The 21389-nt window shown below is 45.2% G+C and overlaps 1 protein-coding gene across 1 annotated transcript in view; it reads left to right on the plus strand.

Annotated features, from left to right (window-relative positions):
* The window catches only part of ccdc180 (coiled-coil domain containing 180), a 154095-nt gene that overhangs the window by 62623 nt on the left and 70083 nt on the right, over positions 1 to 21389 (plus strand). The window contains exons 17-21 of the mRNA XM_078551273.1: positions 1023 to 1077; positions 9224 to 9345; positions 10542 to 10590; positions 11714 to 11868; positions 20713 to 20894. Coding sequence (XP_078407399.1) covers positions 1023 to 1077; positions 9224 to 9345; positions 10542 to 10590; positions 11714 to 11868; positions 20713 to 20894 — 563 coding nt within the window. The remainder of the gene's footprint in view (positions 1 to 1022; positions 1078 to 9223; positions 9346 to 10541; positions 10591 to 11713; positions 11869 to 20712; positions 20895 to 21389) is intronic.

Consider the following 21389-nt stretch of genomic DNA (forward strand, 5'->3'; position numbering starts at 1 on the left):
CTCAGCTCTATCTCACCACCACCTCCTTGCATCCCTCAGCTACCTCTGGTTTGTCATGCTGCTTGTTTGACACCCAATATCGGATGAGCAGAAATTTCCTACAAATAAAATTTGGAAAGACTGAAGCCATTGTCATTGGTCCCTGTTACAAACTCTCTTCTCTGTCCACCATTTCCTTCCCTGGTAGCTGTCGTAATCTGATTAAGACCATTAGTAGCCTCAGTTTGAGGTTGAGTTTCTGATCAGATATCTGCACCATCAGTAAGAGTGCCTACTTCCACTTCCCTAACATGGCTAGACTCCAACCTCATCTCATCTGCTGCTGAAACCTTCCAATTTCAGGGCCCATTAATGGGCCTTAATAGACTTTTAGTTGGGTCAGTTGTCTACTTGCCATGGGAAAATGGCCTGGGATGGGATGGACCTGGGGAAACAGCACACAGGCTAGCGCCACAAACTTCTATGACTATCCGCTTCTGTTTTTGGTCCCAATGAAAATTCAAGCCCAGTATTTCAGGTCACTTATCACCAGAACTGAAAGGTCATTGACCTGAAATGTTAACTCTTTTTCTCTCTCCACAGATGCTACCAGACCGTCTGAGTATTCGAGCATGTTCTGTTTTATTTCAGATTTTCAGCATCCGCAATATTTTCTTTTAGTCAAAAATATTTTTAATTGATATCCTCTTGTTAATAGTCCAAGAGCGTTGTACTACATTGCACTATACAAATATAAATTGTTTAGTTTTCTGTTGGTAAACTGAATTGAAAACCTTCCTAACTAATCCCTCACTATCATAAGACATATAAGTGTAGTACGAATGGATTTGTAAGTATAAGTTCAAACTTTTGACGTGCAGTTTGTGTTTTAGAGATGTTCAGACACTGCAGTTCAATACTGAACTGTTCAAAAATTTTACCCAAGGCAGGCAGTGACTGATTTTAAGCTCCATTGCTTTTTTGTGTTACGGGACTTGCATTGTAAAACGGTGCTATTAATATGCCTTCTCATTGTTTTGTAGAATAAGCTAAAGATAATTCTTGATGCCCCCTCAAAGGCAGCCTCTCTAACTGAAGGTATGCTTGTTTATTAACACTAATTTAGAAAGGTATCAACTGAATGTACTTTCACACTCAAATGACAGGGACTGTCTGCTATTTTAACAGTATTATTAACCTGTGTCAGATTAATACCTTCATTAAGGTAGTTGACAAAAAAGTCAGACTAATATATGAATATATTCATGGAAAGTGTATAATTCCAAGGTGTAAACTTTACTACAATCATAGTAGCTTTCACAAGTTGTGAGCTAGGTGTCCGTTACTTAGTTTTTAAGTTTGCCATGAAAAAGTAAACAGGCACTTTCAAAATACTTTTGCCAAATTAGAATATACAAGGATTTCAACATACTGATTGGAATTTATGAATACGTAAGAACTTTCTGAAGAACACCAGCCAGATGGGGGCAGCAACATTTTTTTTTCCAAAAATATACTTTGTTCATAAAATATCTAAAAGAACATTACAAAACATTTCAAAATGGCCATCACAGAAAGTGCAATGATATTCAAATTTTCTACGTAGATCATGTTGCACTCTGAGGTGCTCAATACAATTAAAGGAAGATGACAAACATTTCAAAAAACATTACAGAAAGTGCAATGATATTCAAATTATCTTATCTTTTGATGGTGCCTTCCCAGCTGTCATCCTTCAAGTGTTGCGTCCATCAATCAAACTTCATCTTCTGATGACCACAATTAGGTTACTGGCTTGTAGTCCAAGATCACTGAATGCAGTAAGAAAAAGGATAAACAAAGACAACTTATTTTAGTATTCTAGCTTGAAAAATGGAAAACAAAGTTGTAGTCTAAGTACCAGCTGCGCATGGCCAGTATGAAAAAAACAAGGTCTGAGAAAACAGGTCACTACTGATTATTATTGTTTAATTAATCAAAGCACAACCATAGCTGGGTTAAGATCAATGTAATATTTAATACAAAATAACTTAAAATATGCACTATAGACTTAAAATCAAGAGTAAATCAGAAATAAAACCCCTACAGCCTTCACCCTTTAAAATACAAATTACAACAATATTTTACAATCAAAATTACTAATTTTCGTCATCTATCCAGTTGGAGTGATCCTTTTTTTATATCCCATTCAAAACTTGCGGAGGGCTTAGCTCGAGTTCAATTACTCATGAGGGCAGTTGTTGATACATTTTATTTATACGCTGCTGTATACAGCAGTTAATGAGCAGAAACAGAATGATCAGTAATTGAACAAAGACCGATACATGTGATATAATCCTAATCCATGGATAAATATTCACATTCATGCCCCAACTCCACAAATCCTCCCCGCATGCGGTAATTTTGATATCATCAATCTTTTTATTAATATACTCATTACCTTGCTGCGAGCAGAAATACACTTTCAGGGATTTAGCAATGCTCTCTCTTAATTCTTTTAATTGTTCTGGCAGCTGTGGAACATCATAACCGAATTTTATCACAAGCTCCCATAATCGTCCCTTCATCCTATCTTTTACACTAATTTCTATGATATTGTGATGGTAAATATTCATCAATTCTTGATCACCAATTCTAGCAGGTGTTTCTGGGTTAAAACAAACGGTTGTTTCAGGAATAGGGCATGGATTTTCGTATCCATAATTATATTCCTTTTCTATAGTGGTAACACAGTATTCCCCCTCTCCCACGTATGCAGTTTGCGTCATCTTCAAATCAGCTCCAACAGCTTCCATTGTACAATTTACTTGTGTTTGATTAAACCCACATGTTGCTTCAGGGTGGCCCATTATCTCATACGGGCACACAATCACTTCTCTCCATGTGTTACACCCTTCCAGCTGAGTTCCTAATACATAATCTTCTAAATTTACTGCATATGGATAGGTATTGTGATATTGTATATGACTACTGTCCCGAATCAATCCTATGTTTTCTACCCGATATATTGGCAATGGTCCAGTTTCACTCGTTACTACTGGTAGATACAGAATTAAACCAATGATGGTCCAATTTGTAGTTTCACATTTGACTTGGGCAGGAACCAATCCCCTGAGTTGGGAGGCGGTGATGCTATTTTTATACTTTGACAGGGAAGTTAAACGTTCATTAGTGATCCATGAGAGAACTTCATCCTCATGTATCTGTCTCATATTCTCATGCCAGCATCCTTATCATCTGGCCTGGCAGGCATCCTGCTTACACTCTCTCCATCTGTATTCATGCAGGACCAGCTGGCACACAACAAAAGGGAGAGGTCACAGACTGGTGGAGGAATGCCTGACATCAAGGTCCTCACAGACTTTGAAAATGGAGTCATCCAACTGACCAGCAATGATCTGGACCGTTCCTGTGCTGACGGTCAGGTCGATGCTCAACCAAGTGAGGATCCAGAGTGTAACATCCATCAGACAACCATGCTGTGAGTCAGTCCCCCTGTTCCGCATTCCTATGCCATGCACTCACTATCTCACCTTGCTTTTGCATGCACATCTGGGAAGCAGCAGAGGGGGTCCACGACCCAAACCCTCAACTCAAGCCCAGAAGGCACCTCGAAAGTAGAATCTGATGACACCCTAATTGAAGACCCATCACAGCGCTTACCCACACCCTCCACCACCGCAGAGACACATGCCTATGTAGGACCTAATTCTAGAGTAGCCTCAGAATCACAATTTGGTCAGTACATTGCACTGTCTGAACCACAACAGGCAGAGGCAGGGACTTCCCAGGTTTCTGGCACTCAGAGGACTGCTGGAGGCCAGGAATCTGCTGAGTCTGAGTTAGATGAGGAGCATCTGGACTCAGTCATAGCTCAGTTGCTGGATCTGCAAAGATGGAGGAACCTGTCCAACGTCAGTCTGAGGTGATAGCGCCAGCGTATGCCAACGCACCAAGGTCAACACTGGTAGGATGGTGGCCACCATGGAGACCTTGGTCCAGGACATCGGTCCTGCACTGCTGCACGGGCTGAACTCCATTGCTGACCCCATAGTTAGCCTCCAACAGTGTCAAAGTGAGAGGAGTGCGGGGCGGCTCAATCTCACCCCAGCTTCCAATGCTCCTCAAGGAGTCAGCCCATAAGGAGGAGAATCAGCAAGTGCACACCACAGGGTCATTTACCCAGGTGACTCCAGGAGTGTCTGGCCCATCCAAATTCCCTCTTCCTGTGATCCCAGCAGCTCCAGCTCCACAGGCCGAGGAGGGTGCCACTGCCACGCTGCTGGACCGCAAAAGCAGGCTGGGGCCCTCCAATGTCATCACAGACAGGGCGTAGCAGTCAGCAGGCTGCCTCTACCTTGGCTGTGGATGTCAGGGAAGCACCAAGATGTAGCGGCAGTGTTAGGAAAGTTAAGATGTAACTCTTGTAGAGTTAAAACAATTAACTAAATTAAGAAAAACAAGGGATAAATCAAGCACAGCCCCTAAATCAGGTCAGCTGTAAAATCAAGGAAAAACTTTAAAGGAAACTTACAACCATTAAACCAAAATGTGATTAAGGGGGTCAACAAAACACCCCAGTCCCCGCGGTGCCCACCGGGCATGGAAGGCCTCGATGGTGCTGGCAGACACCGCGTGCTCCCTCTCTAGGGACACCCGGCCGCGAATGTAGCCGCGGAAGAGGGACAAACAATCGGGCGGGACTCCCCCTTCGATCGCCCGCTGCCTGGACCTGTTAATGGCCAATTTGGCCAGGCCCAGGAGCAGGTTCACAAGGAGGTCCTCCTCCTTCCCGACCCCCTTCCGCACCGGGTGTCCGTAGATCAGGAGCATGGGACTGAAGTGCAAACAAAACAGCAACAGAAGGTTTTTTAAATAACTAAAAAGGGAGTGCAGCCTATCACACCCTATAAAAGTTAAGATGTAACTCTTGTAGAGTTAAAACAATTAACTAAATTAACAATAACAAGGGAGAAATCAAGCACAGCCCCTAAGTCAGGTCAGCTGTAAAATCAAGGAAAACTTTAAAGGAACCTTACAAACATCAAACCAAGATGTGATTAAAGGGGTCAACAAAACACCCCAGTCCCCACGGCGCCCACCGGGCACGGAAGGCCTCGAGAGTGCCGGCAGACACCACGTGCTCCTTCTCCAGGGACACCCGGCCGCGAACGTAGCCGCGGAAGAGGGACAAACAATCGGGCGGGACTCCCCCCTCGATCGCCCGCTGCCTGGACCTGTTAATGGCCAACCTGGCCAGGCCCGGGAGCAGGTTCACAAGGAGGTCCTCCTCCTTCCAGACCCCCTTCCGCACCGGGTGTCCGTAGATCAGGAGCGTGGGACTGAAGTGCAAACAAAACAGCAACAGAAGGTTTTTTAAATAACTAAAAAGGGAGTGCAGCCTATCACACCCTATAAAAGTTAAACTCTTTTGAGTTATCAACAGTCACAGATTGCAACTCTTTCGAGTACAATCACAGTTCTTGGTTTTCTGGGACATGAACCCACAACCCTCTGATTCAAAGGCGAGGGTGCTATGAACTGAGCATGGGTGTTAATCGCTTATACTTAACGTTCACTATTGTAAATAAACTCCCAAGAATGTCTCCTTGCCTATGGCTCTTTGTTATGATGAGCAGTGTTCGTGTCACTCAGATGTGAAACCTTGGTCCTTGCACAAAATAAAGGCAAGTGTCTCAGTCCAGGGCCTCTTCCTTGTGCAGTGTGTAACCTTCAGACCAAAATGATGGTCCAGTTTCACACTCACTGGACACATTACTGATGCCTGCACCTCGATGGTGCTTGTTTTTGCTGTCAGAATGTCGTGGGCAGGCGTCACAGAGTTTCATCATTCTCTCTGTGTGTTCTTAGCACCTATGAAGGGTGGGGCTGGCCCCCCCATCTCTTCAGCATCTGTGACCAGTGATGGTGGGCTCCTGAAGGGGTCAGGTGCTGAAGGTGGATAAAGGATCAGGTGCTTCTAAAGTTTCACGGCTGCATCTCCATGATTTGACCCTGATCACAGAGTGCAAGCGAGGTGCCCTCAGCCAGACAGAAATCAGACATTCACAGAGGCAATGTGAAGATCTATGGAGTGTCCTCACTGCATGTCATCAACATCCTCCTGGAATCTAGAGACTATTAGGGCTTCTTTGGCTCACATGAGCCTGAGCACTGACGGTATGTGCACTGCCATCAGCCACACAGGAGTCAAACGTTCACAGATGCAAGGTGAGGAAGTCAAGATTGATTTCACTGCATCTCGTCATTATCCTCCATGAATCTTGCAGCTATGAGGGCCTTTCGAGTGAGCCTGCCTCATCTGGCCAGTGTGATGGCCTTATCCCGGCATCCTCACCTTCGAGGACCTCATCACCATCATCCCCTTCAATGTCCTCCTCATCGGAGGATATGTGCAGCTCTTCCATCTTCCTCTCAGCTAGGTCCTCCCCACTCTGCCGCGCAAGGTTTTGGAGTGCACAGCAAATGATGATGATGCGCAACATCCTCTGGGGACTGTATTGCAGTGCCCCACCAGCCCTGTCAAGGCACCCAAACCTCATTTTCAAAATGCCTATAGTTTGCTCCATCAAAGTCCGGGTCACGGCATGAGCCTCGTTGTACCGTTGCTCTGCTGCAGCCTGAGGCCGCCGCACGGGCATCATCAGCCACATCCTCTATGGGTAGCCCTTGTCCCCGAGGAGGCAACCCTGCAGCCTCTCTGGACCCTAGAAAATGTCAGGGATCTGAGACCCGCTAAGGATGTAGGAGTCGTGGACACCCCCTGAGAATCATGTGCAGATATGCAGGATGTTTTTTGTGGTGGTCGCACACCAGCTGAACATTCAGTGAGTGGAAGCCCTTGCAGTTGATGTAGTTGACTGCTTGTTGCCACGGAGATCTAAGCGCCACGTGAGTGCAGTCGATGGCACCCTGCACCTGTGGAAAACCTGAGATCTGTGCAAATCCCAGCACTGTTGCTTCCTGGCTTTCCTGATCCCAGGCGAAATGGACAAAGTTCTGTGCCTTTGCCAAGTTGGTGTCCGTGACCTCCTGGATACACTTGTGTGTTGAGATTTGTGAAATCCCGCACAGGTCACCTGTGGAGCCCTGGAAGGAGACACTGGCATAACAATTGACTGCTGCGGTCACTTTCATGGCCACTGGCAGTGGATGGCCGCCATGTCCCCTTGGCACAAAATCCTGCAACAGGTGGCACATGTAACCGACCTGTTCCTTAGACATGTGCAGTCTTCGGCGACACTGGTCCTCAGTCATCCGCAGGAATGAAAGGCGCTGTCTATGGACCCTGGGTCTGGTGAGGCACCTATGAGCGACGGCTTGCTGTGGATCTTCAGCAGTATGTGCAGCAGGCCCTGCCATCCCTTCATCTCGAGGTGCTCCTCCTTTTGCCAAGCTAGGCACCTCAGCTGCTCTCTTCTTCTTCTTCTCTGCTCCCTGGAAGCCATGAGGCAGACTGCTAAATCACCAAGCTCCATGATCCTGATGTTCTCCTCCTGCAGGATGAAAGAGAGGGACGCGTGGGTTAGCATGGGTGTATTAAGAAATTCTCTTGGTTAAGTCTCAAGGTCCCTTCACACATTCAGGAAAGTGCTGGCCCCTACTTGGATGTACGTAGCACGCTCATTGGATGTCTGAGACCCCACCCACCTCCGCCCCACTCCACTTGACTGACTGGTGGCAGCTTCGGCCATTGGACTGCATGCTGTGCTCTCAGCTCAGGCACAGACATTCTCCTAACCCCCACTGCAAGGCTGTGCTGTTAGCTTGAACCATGATGGATACTGGTCCAAACCTGAATAAAGACATTGCAAGGGGCTGTGAGCACCTCCACCAGTGAATGCGCCATGGCCACCATTCGCAAGGGGATTGTGCAACTTGCCCAGTCGGCCAATTGCTCTGCTGCCCGCTAAAGTGCATATTAATTTTCAGTGTGAACCTGAGGGGTGAGAAGTTCTGGAGCATTTGGTGGCACTTTCATGCTTTGGCGTTGCTTGAGTGGGCAGGAAAGCTTCAGAGGCCTGACTCCAAACGTATCAATGGAGATGCAGCTGAATGGTTTCAGCTGCGGAAGAATGCTCACTGTTGACAAGCTTATCCAAGTGCAGGGCCGCTTCCCTCACCTCTCCTACCCCCACACCCGTGGCATGTGCTTGAGTATTTCCTTCAGTCTGCCCGTGCTGCCTTACCGCCCCCGGCCCAGCTGACCCACACTGGAGCCCTTGCCCCCGGCACCACACTGAAATCCAGCTGGGAAAAAGCCACATGCCTGTAGCACCCCCCCACCCAGTGAATGCACGGCGCCTCTTCCGTGCTATCCTATGGTGATGCTCGTGAGCTCTGCGCAAGGTTGTATGCACTTAACCCCAAGTTCCCCTCGAAATTGGGGTCACCAGATACATGCTTTTTAAAGGCACTTGTGAAGCACACTGCTCTGAAACTGCGCTGACATGGGCAGTAAATTTGATGTGGGGAATGATTCCGGTGAGCAGGGCTTATAATTAGATGCAAATGTATTAAAATGACGTTCCTGACATGCAGTGGTGAGAAACATGACCCTGGCGCTGACAGGCAGAGCGGACGATTGCAAATTGGTTTCACAGCGGCGCAGAACTAGCTTTTGTCTTTCTTGTCATATTGTCGTTCCCCTCCCCCCGCATCCGGTCATGATGCCCGACGCCAAGGGGGCCAGAAAATTCCGGCCTTAGTATTTGCATACCGAGGGTCAATCACATCTTGATGCAGAGCAGCAACTTCTAAAACTTCTTAATAATCCAGCTGATTTTAAAAATAATAATGCAAGTGAGAGTGGCAAGACTGTACCCCATGTGCTTCATAGTCAGGAAGACTGGGAGTGAATCAGTGTCTTGCTAGTTTAGCCTGGATATAATGCATGGCGCTGCCTAAATCCCTTTTTTATGGAATCCGGCAATATCAGTTTTTTGACATTTTAGATTTGTTAATGGATTTGTCAGATGCAAAACTGTCATGTGTTTGATTCCTGGGAATACAATTTAATGAATTATTGAGAAAGACAGGCATTTTCACAGTATTCATTTTTTAAAAAAAATTTCAGTGTATTAAAATAAACTGGAATTTTGGATTGTCCTTTAAAAGACTGCCTTATTTGGAGCATTTAATTCACACAGCAACTACAGTGACCCATCAGAATTCTATCATTTATATGTGCACATTATTTGCCTCTTTATGGCTCCTACTGTAGCTATCGTTGCCCACTCCAGTGTCAGTGACATCGTTTCTGAAGGTATTCCAGACGCAAACGAAGAGAACCAAAGTATAAGGGAAGAAGCAACAGACCAGTCAACCATCTTTGACGAAGACAATGTAAGATCATGTGATGACACCAAGAATCTATGTTAAACTGGGTGGTTCTGTTTTGTGCTGTTTTCTTGCCACTAACCTGGTGTAACTACTCATGGGCTAGATTTTACACTGAGGACTTGAGGTGGCAGAAGTCCTGCCTCTGAGACTTGCCAGCCAATCAAATGCCTGGCAGCTTCCAGTCCCAGCAGCACCAGCAGGAGTGGTGGCCACCACTAGGACTGCATCCAGTTCTCAATGGCACTGATCGATGGCACTGAATGCACAGGTAAATATGGGGGTTGGGTAGTCTCACCTGGCCGGGGGGGGGGAGGGGAGGGGGGTGTAGGGAAGGGCATGGGGGGGGAGGGGAAATGCAGAGGTGTTGCTTGCGTGGAGGGTCTCTGATGGGCACAGCGAGACTGTACAGAAGGTATCTTCCCTTGTGAGCTTCACATTTGCCGCCGACTTCTGCCCACCAAAGTAAAATCCCAATGGTGGTGGGAGGAGGCCCTTAAGCGGCCATTAATTGGTCATTTAAGGGTGTCAATTGGCACAGAGGAGGGTGGGCCTCCCTATGCCTCCCCGGTTGCAGGTAAAATTGTAGCAGGACAGGTGGGTGTCAGGAAGAGCACCCATGGCATAGCACCCAATTTTACACACTCTTGCCTGCCAACCCACCCCCTGGGGTGGTGGGGGGGAGCAGGGCGGGTGGGTGGGGGGGTGAGGGGGTTGATGTTGGTGGTGGTAGGGCTGAAAATTCCACTCATGTTGTGGGCAGTTCCCACCTGACAGGCTTTCTTATTTCTGTAATAGCAGTATGGTTATGTATGTTAAAGTTGCAGTTCCCATGCAAAGGACTGTGATACACTGATACTTACCACATTAAGTAGCTTTACTACAATGACGAAAGCCAAAGTGAATAATCCTATGGCCATCACACCCGATCATGCAATTGTGGTGTTTCTTATGCACATTTAAAATTGATAGTCTTAAACAGCTGCCATTTTCACACAAAGGCATTTGGCAAACTTCTATTAATTTGTTTAGACCCTGATCATGTTAAAAAAAATCAGTTAGAACATGATTCTTCTCCCCCCCGGCCAAAAAAAAATGTTTACCAAAGCTTTATCTTAAAAGATCTTAACATCTTTAAAGAAGGTTATGATATGTCAGTTTCATAGTGAATAATAACAGTGACCTACATTACTATGTTCTAGGAGGAAGGAGCAGAGCTTTCAGAGCAGGAACTAGGCTCTCATATTCCAGGTGTGTATTTTGAAACTAAATAACTCTAACACGGAACCTCCATAAAGTTCAGGCTGTACGCCTGTAATTCTTATTCCATGCCTCCAGTCATGTTTAAAACAATAACAGCTGTTTTCAGAACATGTACTGTGCAAACTTAAGTCAAGCTCTGGTTTACATTATGAAAATAAGAATATACTTCAAACAGGAACCTCAACATAAAACATTAGACTTAAAATGAATTCTGTTTAACATCCACCTGTATTCTCCATTCCTTTTGGGCTTTTTTGTGTGGGAGTGAATATTTTTGTTTAAGCCATGAGCACTAATTGAACAATTCTTTGAGAACTGGCATAAAGGATGTACTGAGGCTAGCAAAGGAGCTGAATTAACCCACTCATTTAACATGACTCGGTCACTGAAGCAGCCGGGTTTAATGACTTTTTTACGAACGCTCGCTCAGCCCTTCCAGATCATTGGGCCCTGCAAATCCTCCTGTACTGTTCTCCCCCACCACCCTGATCGTCTCCATTTCATTCACTGGAAAGTCAGGCTGAGTGTAAAGCTTAATGCTCGTGTTGTCTTTTTTTAAACATTAAACAAAGAAAATTTTCTATACCATTTAATTTTTTTTTTTCATATACACATCAGCTAGAATATTTATTTCTTCATGTCCGCCCCTTTTCTTGGTTGCTCACCTGAAAGTGCATACTGTTGCTGGGGTTTTCTCTTCCTGGTACCTCACCCAAGCAGCCTGGATGACAAATATCTCGGGTTAAGCTGTTGCCCCTGTTACAGTCTCTCTCACAAACAAAAAATTCCAGTATCGTTTTTACACTCAAGAGCTGGATCGCGTGATCTCACTCCAAGAGCTCCATAGGCGCTGTGCCCCCATAGAAGCAGCTTCTGTCCTTCGCAAATGTAACTTGGTAGCTGACGCAAGCCAGTGTCCTTTTCTTAGGAAAAGTGTTCTTTTCAAAAAAGTTCAGTATATATGTACGTCCAGCCGATGACATTAGAAATAAGTATTTCATATAACACATCTTCATGTCAGTATGATAAATAATAAAGACAGTGAAAAATGATAGATTCATTCTCACATGTATGCAACCATTACCTCTTTGTGTTTCTAACTCTGCTTTAGGTCACAGAATCAAAAGCATCCACAAATGGGAGGAAGTTGAAAGAAGTAGAAACACCAGTATTTTGTCAGACCTGGAGTCATCCTTTATTAGCCGGCATTTATCAGAGGAAGGGTTTATGGAGAACACAGGGGTATTCTTATACAAGTCAAAAAGTGTAAGATCAAAGAGGGAAATGGTGCCATTAGCTTCTGGCATCACCCTTTTTTTAATGTTACTGAGATCCATGATGTGAGCTCACCTTATTCATACTATATTCATGGTGGGGCAGCTTTGGTGCACAATAAGCCTTCACATGCACATCATTGACAAGAATGGGGAATTCTAGCCCCAATGTGCTATTCATGTATGCACGCATGTTAATGGAATAGCTGGTGTGGTACTGAGCCTGCATGGAGACTCTGTACTTGGCTGATACTTGTTATGACCAATGCGGTTGGGAAAGCAGAGTTATTTAAAAATCCCAGAGGGAAACTTTAAACAACTGTCAACCTATAATTTTAAGTGTCATGTTTGAGATGAGACTCTAAATTCAGGAATCAGACCACCAGTTCTCGAGGTTTTACATCAAACTAAATGAAACATTTTATTAATTTTTACAAGTTAAAATATATATATATATATATATATACACATGGCTACAAATTAATACTATCATAACTTTTAACAAATTCCCAAACTAATTTCCATAAAGGCAACAGCAACCCATAGACTTAACCAAACACCAGGCAAAGCATTTTCACCATACGAATTCAAAATGAGGTTCCTTTCACTTTGGGGCCAGTTGGAGGCCTTTTGATCTCACATTGCCTCTGCTCTGCACACCCAAAACGGTTGTCTTGTTATACCTACCACTGCCCATTGAATGTTAATTCTCATTGTGTCAACAACCTCTAAAGTAAACCTCTCTAACAAGAAAACCCCTTTCACAGTGCCAATTTTATTAGTAATATAAACATATTGCTTGGTAGCTGCTAGATAGGTGTCTGTATTCACCCCACTTCTTGAATGCTCTGTTCAAAAAATGCAAATACACGCTATCTCTCTTCCATATCAAAACTAGTACCCACTAAAGCACCCAAACTAGCTGTCTTTAATCCAATTAGGACACACCCACAGATTAAACCTCTGTTTTAAAAGAAAAATATTTTCCAATAATATTATATACATTAATAGCTTCATAACATACTTATATAAAATTCCAATGTAAACGGTTAAATAGTTTTTTCCCCACATGCTGTGGCAGATTTGTGGAACAGGCTGTCAGTAAAATAATTAAAAGCTATTTTCCTAAAAAAGTTAGTTTTTTTAAAAAAACAAAATTTTTAATTTTAACAGAAATCATCATATTGTTTGGGAGCAGAACTGTAGATTACGGGGATAGATATAGACCAGCAATTTCCTTGGAGTTGCTCCTGCTTCTGCTCCACTTCCATAACTTCTCTGGAAGTATGGCAGAAAGCCCATTTGCACTAGTTTACAGGTGGGATTTCAGACGAGTGTGTGGGGTCTTTTTGTCAATGGGAGTGCTTCATTAGTTGTCAGCTAGTGGTATACTCTGAGGAGGATGTTTTCCCTGCGGACATCAGGAGGTTCAATATGTGCCAGCACAGGAAGCCACTTGAGCTGTGTTGGTCTCAATATCCTAGAAATAATCCTGATGGCTCCTCAGAGGTGGTTATCTACCACATTTGTGCGGCGGCTCCTGAACCAGGTTGAGCAGCAGTACTCTGCTGTTGAATAGAGCAGAGTGAGTGAAGCAGTGTGTAGTGTGTTGGTTCTGCTGCCCAAGGTGGAACCTGCCAGTTTCCATATGAGGTTCACTCTCATCTTGATCTTGGCCGTGGTGTTTTTTTTTACTCATTCATGGGATGTGGGCTTCGCTGGCTGGGCTAGCATTTATTGCCTATCCCTAGTTGCCCTTGAGAAGGTGGTGGTGAGCTGCCTTCTTAAACCACTGCAGTCCATGTGGTGCAGGTATACCCACAGTGCTGTTAGGAAGGGAGTTCCAGGATTTTGAGCCCAATGACAGGGAAGGAACGGAAACGTATTTCCAAGTCAGGATGGTGAGTGACTTGGAGGGGAACTTCCAGGTGGTGGTGTTCCCATCTATCTGCTGCCCTTGTCCTTCTAGATGGTAGTGGTCGTGGGTTTGGAAGGTGCTGTCGAAGGAGCCTTGGTGAATTCCTGCAGTGCATCTTGTAGATGGTACACACTGCTGCTACTGTGTGTCAGTGGTGGAAGGAGTTAATGTTTGTGTGGTGCCAATCAAGTGAGCTGCTTTGCCCTGGACGGTGTCAAGCTTCTTGAGTGTTGTTGGAGCTGCACCCATCCGGGCAAGTGGGGAGTATTCCATCACACTCCTGACTTATGCCTTGTAGATGGTGGACAAGCTTTGGGGAGTTAGGAAGTGGGTTACTCGTCACACAATTCCTAGCCTCTGACCTGCTCTTATAGCCACAGTATTTAAATAGCTAGTCCAGTTCAGTTTCTGGTCAATGGTAACTCCCAGGATGTTGATAGTGGGGGATTCAGTGATGACAAAGCCATTGAACATCTAGGGGCGATGGTTGGATTCTCTCTTGTTGGAGATGGTCATTGCCTGACATTTGTGTGGCTTGAATGTTACTTGCCACTTGTCAGCCCAAGCCTGGATATGGTCCACGTCTTGCTGCAATTGGACATGGGCTGCTTCAGTATCTGGGGAGTCACAAATGGTGCTGAACATTGTGCAATCATCAGTAAACATCCCCAGTTCTGACCTTATGATGGAAGGAAGGTCATTGATGAAGCAGCTGAAGATGGTTGGGCCAAGGATGCTACCCTGAGCAGCTCCTGCGGTGATGTCCTGGAGCTGAGATGATTGACCTCCAATAACCACAACCATCTTCCTTTGTGCTCGGTATGACTCCAACCAGTGGAGAGTTTTCCCCCAGATTCCCATTGACTCCAGTTTTGCTAAGGCTCCTTGATGCCACACTCGGTCAAATGCAGCCTTGATGTTAAGGGCGGTCGCTCTCATCTCACCTCAGGAGTTCAGCTCTTTTGTCCATGTTTGAACCAAGGCAGTAATGAGGTCAGGAGCTGAGTGGCCCTGGCGGAACCCAAACTGGGCATCAGTGAGCAGGTTATTGCAAAGCAAGTGCCACTTGATAGCACTGCTAATGACCCCTTCCATCACTTTACTGATGATGGAGAGTAGAGTGATAGGACGATAATTGGCCAGGTTGGATTTGTCCTGCTTTTTGTGTACAGGACATATTTGGACAATTTTCCACATAGCCGGGTAGATGCCAGTGTTGTATTGTACTGGAACAGTTTGGTTAGGGGGCACAGCAAGTTCTGGAGCACAAGTCTTCAGTACTATTGCCGGAATATTGTCAGGGCCTATAGACTTTGAAGTATCCAGTGCCTTCAGCCATTTCTTGATATCACACAGAGTGAATCGAATTGGCTGAAGACTGGTATCTATGATGCTGGGGACTTCTGGAGCAGGCCTAAATGGATCATCCACTCGGCACTTCTGGCTGAAGATTGTAACAAATGCCTTGTCTTTTGCACTGATGTGCTGGGCTCCTCCAGCATTGAGGATGGGGATATTTGGGGAGCCTCCTCCTCCAGTGAACTGTTTAATTGTCCACCACCATTCACGACTGGATATGGCAGGACTGCAGAGCTTAGATCTGATCTGCTGGTTGTGGGATTTCTTAGCCCTGTCTATCACTCGCTGCTTATGCTGTTTGACACGCAAGTAGTCCTGTGTTATAGCTTCACCAGGTTGATGCCTCATTTTTAGGTATGCCTTGCATGCCCTCCTGCACTCTTCATTGAACCAGGGTTTATCCCCTAGCTTGATGGTCATGGTAGAATGGGGGATATGCCGGGCCATGAGGTGTTCGATTGGTTCGAGTACAATTCTGCTGCTTCTAATGGCCCACAGCACCTCATGGTTGCCCAGTCTTGAGTTGCTAGATCTGTTCGAAATCTATCCCATTTAGCACGGTGGTAGTGCCACACAACATAATGGAGGGTATCCTCAATGACCTGATGCCATGAAACTTCATGGGGTCCGGAGTCAATGTTGAGGACTCCCAGGGCAACTCCCTCCCAACTGTATACCACTGTGCCGCCACCTCTGCTGGGCCTGTCCTGCCTGTGGGACAGGACATTCCAAGGAATGGTGATCGTAGTGTCTGGGACACATTACCTGTAAGGTATGATTCCATGAGGATGACTATGTCAGGCTGTTGCTATCCCAATTTTGGCACTAGCCCCCAGATGTTAGTAAGGAGGATTTTGCAGGATCGACAGGGCCATTGTTGATTTCCGGGTGGTCTGTCCGGTTTCATTCCTTTTTTGTGACTTGTTACAACTGAGTGGCTTAGAGGGCATGTAAGAGTCAACCACGGTCATGTGTAAGGCCAGGTAAGGACAACAGATTTTCATTCCTAAAGGACATTACTGAACCAGATGGGTTTTTGGTGATTGTTTGACTTTTAATTCCAGATTTTTATTGAATTCAAATTCCACCATCTACCATGGCAGGATTTGAACCTGGTACCCCAGAGCATTACCCAGGTCTCTGGAAAACTAGTCCAGCAACAATACCACTACACCATCGCTGCCCCCTTCTGGGGATGTTGCTGGTAGGTCAATGGGCAATCAAGTGTGATGCCAAGATATTTTAAAATTGGGTCATGGGTGAAACATGGTCAGCCACAGAACTAGACATGAGGTTCTTCCCTGGCCTTCGAGTTGTTCAGGTGGAAGGCTAAGACACAGTCTTGGCAATGTTTGGTCGTAGTCTCCATTTTCTGAAGTGGGCTTCCAGAGAACATTGATTCTCAGTGAGTGTTTTCTCAATGTCCTGAAGTTCTTTAGCTGGAAAGCCAGTGCCAAGTCGTCAGCATATGCAGAGAGACAATGCTGAAGAGAGCTGGTGCAGGGACTGACCTCTGTGGGAGCCTGTTGTTGGATATGCATGGACGGTTGATTCGATTCTCAAGGTGCACAAGGAACCATCAGTTGCTGATCATGGAGTTGTTTAGTTGTAGGGTTTTCACGTAGCAGATTATCTTGGAAAGTTTCAGCAGCATGCCTGTATGCCACACTTTGTCATAGCCACAGGATAAGTCGACAAAGGTGGCTTCTGTCTTCAGGCCTTTCTGGAAACTGGCCTCAATATGTGAGATCATAATTCCCATCTAAAACCCCATACTCCCTACTGGAACACACTCCACACCCTACAAACTGACAACAGCCCCACCTCTCGATGGTGCACCTCCTGGTTCACTGCAAACATCACCAACCACAACTTGGTAACTAATCGGAGTGGTGAACTCCCAGGTTTCAACCATCCACAGAAAACCTAGACAACCTTCAACCACTTGAGGAGGGCCAGGGAAGATGTGGCCGCTTACTCAACAAGTAGAACTGAAGTTTGCCAAGCAGATATCCTGAACTTTCACACATTTCCACATCTTGCTTAGCATATGTAGCAATCCCCACTATGGCTGTTAATTTCTTTGAAGCTGCTCCCACTTAGCCACCAAGACTTCAATGACTTCAGCTAACGCAGCGTAAATGGTTGTGATGCCATCAGGAATGGATCTCTCAGGGCAGGTGCTCAGTATGTGGGTGATGGTCCAACTTGGATGGCCTTTTGAGCTGTTGAATGGATTATTAACCTCAACATTAAACTATAACTGCTTTCCCAGCCATACAAATAAAACTTGTTTACAACATTTCTGGTGTACCGCTGTTGAAGCCTCGGCAGCGCAGTAGGAGCAGCTTCAAGGACATTAACAGCTATAATGGAAATTGTTAAATATGCTAGACTGCTGGTGCTGAGAGAGTGAGGAACATTTGTGAAGGCCAGCAGCATAAGGTTGAATAGTAAGATGTGGATATGTGTTCTGGATATCTGCTTAATAAACTTAAGAAAATCAGGGAGTTTGGGTGGAGGCAATGGGGGGTCTCAGCTGCCAGCTGGAGAGCCAGCGAGTCCCCAGTGTCGCCTTTTTCAAGAAGGTCTGCTGCATCTTGTGCCACTCAGGCATTAACAGGCCTTCCCCCAGGATCAAGGGCCTTTGGGGGTGGAATTCCCACCATCCGAGAGCTGCTAGCCAGTCAGAGGCTGGCAGCTCTTCTGTACTCAGCAGCGCCACTGGGGAGCTGGTGACTGATGCTGGTACTACACCCACCAGCAGCCTCGGATTAAGAAAGGACCCAGGCACAGGTGAGTGATGGTGGGAATGCAGTAGAGGGGAGAGGGGCCGGCAGCAAGGGTGGCTTTCAGTGAGTCCCCCCTTCTTGATGTTGGGTCCCTCAAACAGGCATTGAGTGCCTTTGAATGAGGAACCCCTCTGCCCAGGAGCTGGCATGATTGCTTGTTGTGCTCCCAGCATGGTGAGCCCCCCTGCCCACCACTAGGTTAATACCAGCAGCAGCAGGATGAAGCCCTTAACTGGGCATTAATTGCCCACTTAGGGGCCTCAATCGGCAGCGGTGTGGGAAGGCCATCCACGGGTCTGCCCTCACAGACTAAATTGCGGCAGAGGTGGAAAGGAGGTGATGTCCCCACTCATCACCCTCCTGCCTGATTAAATGCCCCCCTTCCACCAAACTTACCATGGGAGAGGGCACAAGATTCCACCCTATAAGTGTAAAGCTGTCCTTCAGGATGTTAAATGGCTTTGATACAATCCATGATAGGTTAGACTTGGCAAGCTTTGTGGACAGAGAGGATGCCTTTGGCTGAGTGGTTTTTGCCTGTTCCATTGTTTCTTATATTTCACAATTGTTTTGTGTGTTAGAACCCATAGCCATGCAGTAAAGGAAAGAACAGGACTCCAGTTCTTATACTTTTACAAGCTTTTATTTACACAGGCACACATTTCACATTATGTTCCTCCAATGCAACAACCACATTTTCAGCCTGCTCCTATGTATTGTTTTAAGCAATCAAATAAACAAATGAACAAGTAACTAAATGTTCAACCACTTAAAGGTGAGCCATAACAAAATGAAAACTTGAAAGAAAATTTAGCAAAATTAAATTAAGATGTTGTTTTTGGGGCTGATAATGCACTCCAGCCCCTTCGGTTCCCACCAGTCACGGAAGGCCTCAAGCCTACAGGTGGGCAATGTGTAGTCCCCCTCCAGGGATACCCGGGCACAAATGTAGCTGCAGAAGAGAGGCAAGCATTCAGATCTAACGTCCCCTCCACAGCCTGCTGCCTGGACCTGTTTGTGGCCACCTTGGCCAGGCCAAGGTGCAGATCCGAAAGGAAGTCCTCCAATCTGTCCACCCACCTCTGCACCAGGTGGCCAAAGGTCAGGAGTGTGGGGCTAAAGTGCATCCAAAAATTGAGGATCAGCCCCTTCAAACAATAAAAGAGGGGCTGCAACCTTGCTTGCTACAGGTTAATTTATGCCCAACACCTGAATACAATTAAACACCTCAAAGATATATAATTAACATTGTATTTATATTCTGGAAAGCCTTTTAAAAGTAGTCAACTGTAGGCAAAAAGCTGACACTTCAAAGCTATCTGCAGTATAATTGATTAGAATTTTTTTCAAAATAAATTTCTCTCCACTTTGTTCACAATTCCATAGTTCAGAGGACAGCTTCTAGTGTTCCATTCACATCCTCTCAACCTCTGCCCTGAATATCATAGCAGAAATCAGTAGTAACATTAGGACTTGCGAATTTGAAACCTGTGCAATTTGCTATTTAAATGGAGAAAGATTGCAAAACTCGGTGGTACAGAGGAATCTGGGTGTCCTGGTACATGAATCACAAAAAGTTACTATGTAGGTACAGCAAGGAAAAACAAATGGAATGTTGACATTTATTGCAAGGGGAATACTTATAAAAGTAGGGACGGTTTACTGCAGCTGTGCAGGGCCTTGGTGACATGACATCTGGAATATTGTACAAAGTTTTGGTCTCCTTATTTGTAAAAAAGATTTAATTGTGTTAGAAGCAGTTCAGAGAAGATTCACTTGACTCATTCCTGGGATGATGGGCTTATCTTATGAAGAAATGTGAAACAGGTTGGGCCTATACCCTTGGGGTTTAGAAGAATGAGAGGTGATCTTATTGAAACATAAGATCTTGAGGGGACTTGATAGGATAGATACTAGGAGAATATTTTCCTCTTGTGAGGAAGACTAGAACTAGGGAATATGGTTTAAGAATAAGAGGTCTCCCTTTTAAGATGGCGAGGAGGAGAAATTTTTCCTGTCAGAGTCGTGAGTCTGTAGAATTCTTTCCCCAAAAAGCAGTGGAGGTTGGGTCACTGAATTTATTCAAGGCTGTGTTAGACCGATTTTTGATGGACCAAGGGGTATGGGGGGGCAGACAGGAAAATGGAGTTGAGACCACAACCAGATCAGCTATGATCTTATCGATGGTGGAGCAGGCTCAAAGGCTGAATGGCCTACTCCTGCTCCTAAATGTTCCTGTGCACTAGTCCTGCAATGTACAGTGTGTGCATTCACTATAACAGTAGGCCATATTTATTATAAGTTTTTTTTTCTCTAAGTTTTCTCCTCTCCTCTCTGATTCCACTGGTATTAGCTCTGACAACTTTGCTCAAGTGGTTCTTCTTCATATGCAAGTCTAGCCAAGTGAGCGTTGCCAACCTGTTCAAGTGTGGAGAGCATAGCAGTTGAATCCCTGGTGTGTGCGCCCACATAACCTTCCACCAGGAGTTCGGGAAGTGATCAGGAGGAGTAGCTCTGCCTGATTTTGCCCTTCCCTAACCAACTGTTGTTGCACCCTTTCTACTCTCCAGCTTGAAATCAGATAGCTCAGGACAGACCAGCAATCAAAACTGGAGCCACTAATCGTCTGACCATCAGGGAACTGATGTTATTAAGAGTTTTAACTCAAATGTAGATTTGTGCTGCTGTTTCGATGACAGTTGGTCAGGAATAACATTCTGCATCCTGAAACACAGTGCAATAGGAATTTCCCTTTTTGTTTCTCTAGGATAGTTTGGAAGAAATAGCAAGCATTGGTAAATTTGAGTATTTCAAAACCTCCAAAGGGAACACCTACACAGTGATGTATGACAATAAAGACAAAGGCTTTAGAATTAAGATCACACCCCTGGCAGACTACATGAAACATGCCTTTATTCCTGAAACAGCATTTCTGAATTTAAAGAAAAGGTTAGTGGGAAACGCTTCTTTTTAAATCATTGTGTTGTATTATTTAGTTGTAAAAGCAATTTAGAATTAAAGAAATACTTTGCACTTTTATAGTTCCTTTCAAATCCTCAGGATGTCCGAAAGCACTTCACATGCAAGTAGTTACTTTTGAAGTTGCAGTCACTATTGTTCTCTAATCTAGAACCAGAGGTCACTGTTTAAAAATAAAGGGTTGCCTATTTAAGACAGAGATGGGGAGAAATGTTTTCTCTTGAGAGAGTCATGAATCTTTGGAACTCTCTTCCTCAAAATGGGGTGGAAACAGAGTCTGAATATTTTTAGGGCAGAGGTAGATAGATTCTTGAAAAGCAAAGGGGTGAAAGGTTATTGGGGTAATTGGGAATGTGGAGCCGAGGTTACATTCAGATCAGCCATGATCTTATTGAATGGCAGAGTAGGCTCGAAGTGCCGAGTGGCTTACTCCTGCTTCTAATTCGTACATTCGTGTGGTAGACA

This window comes from Cetorhinus maximus, chromosome 10 (genome assembly GCF_964194155.1).
Source record: "Cetorhinus maximus chromosome 10, sCetMax3.hap1.1, whole genome shotgun sequence".
NCBI lineage: Eukaryota > Metazoa > Chordata > Chondrichthyes > Lamniformes > Cetorhinidae > Cetorhinus > Cetorhinus maximus.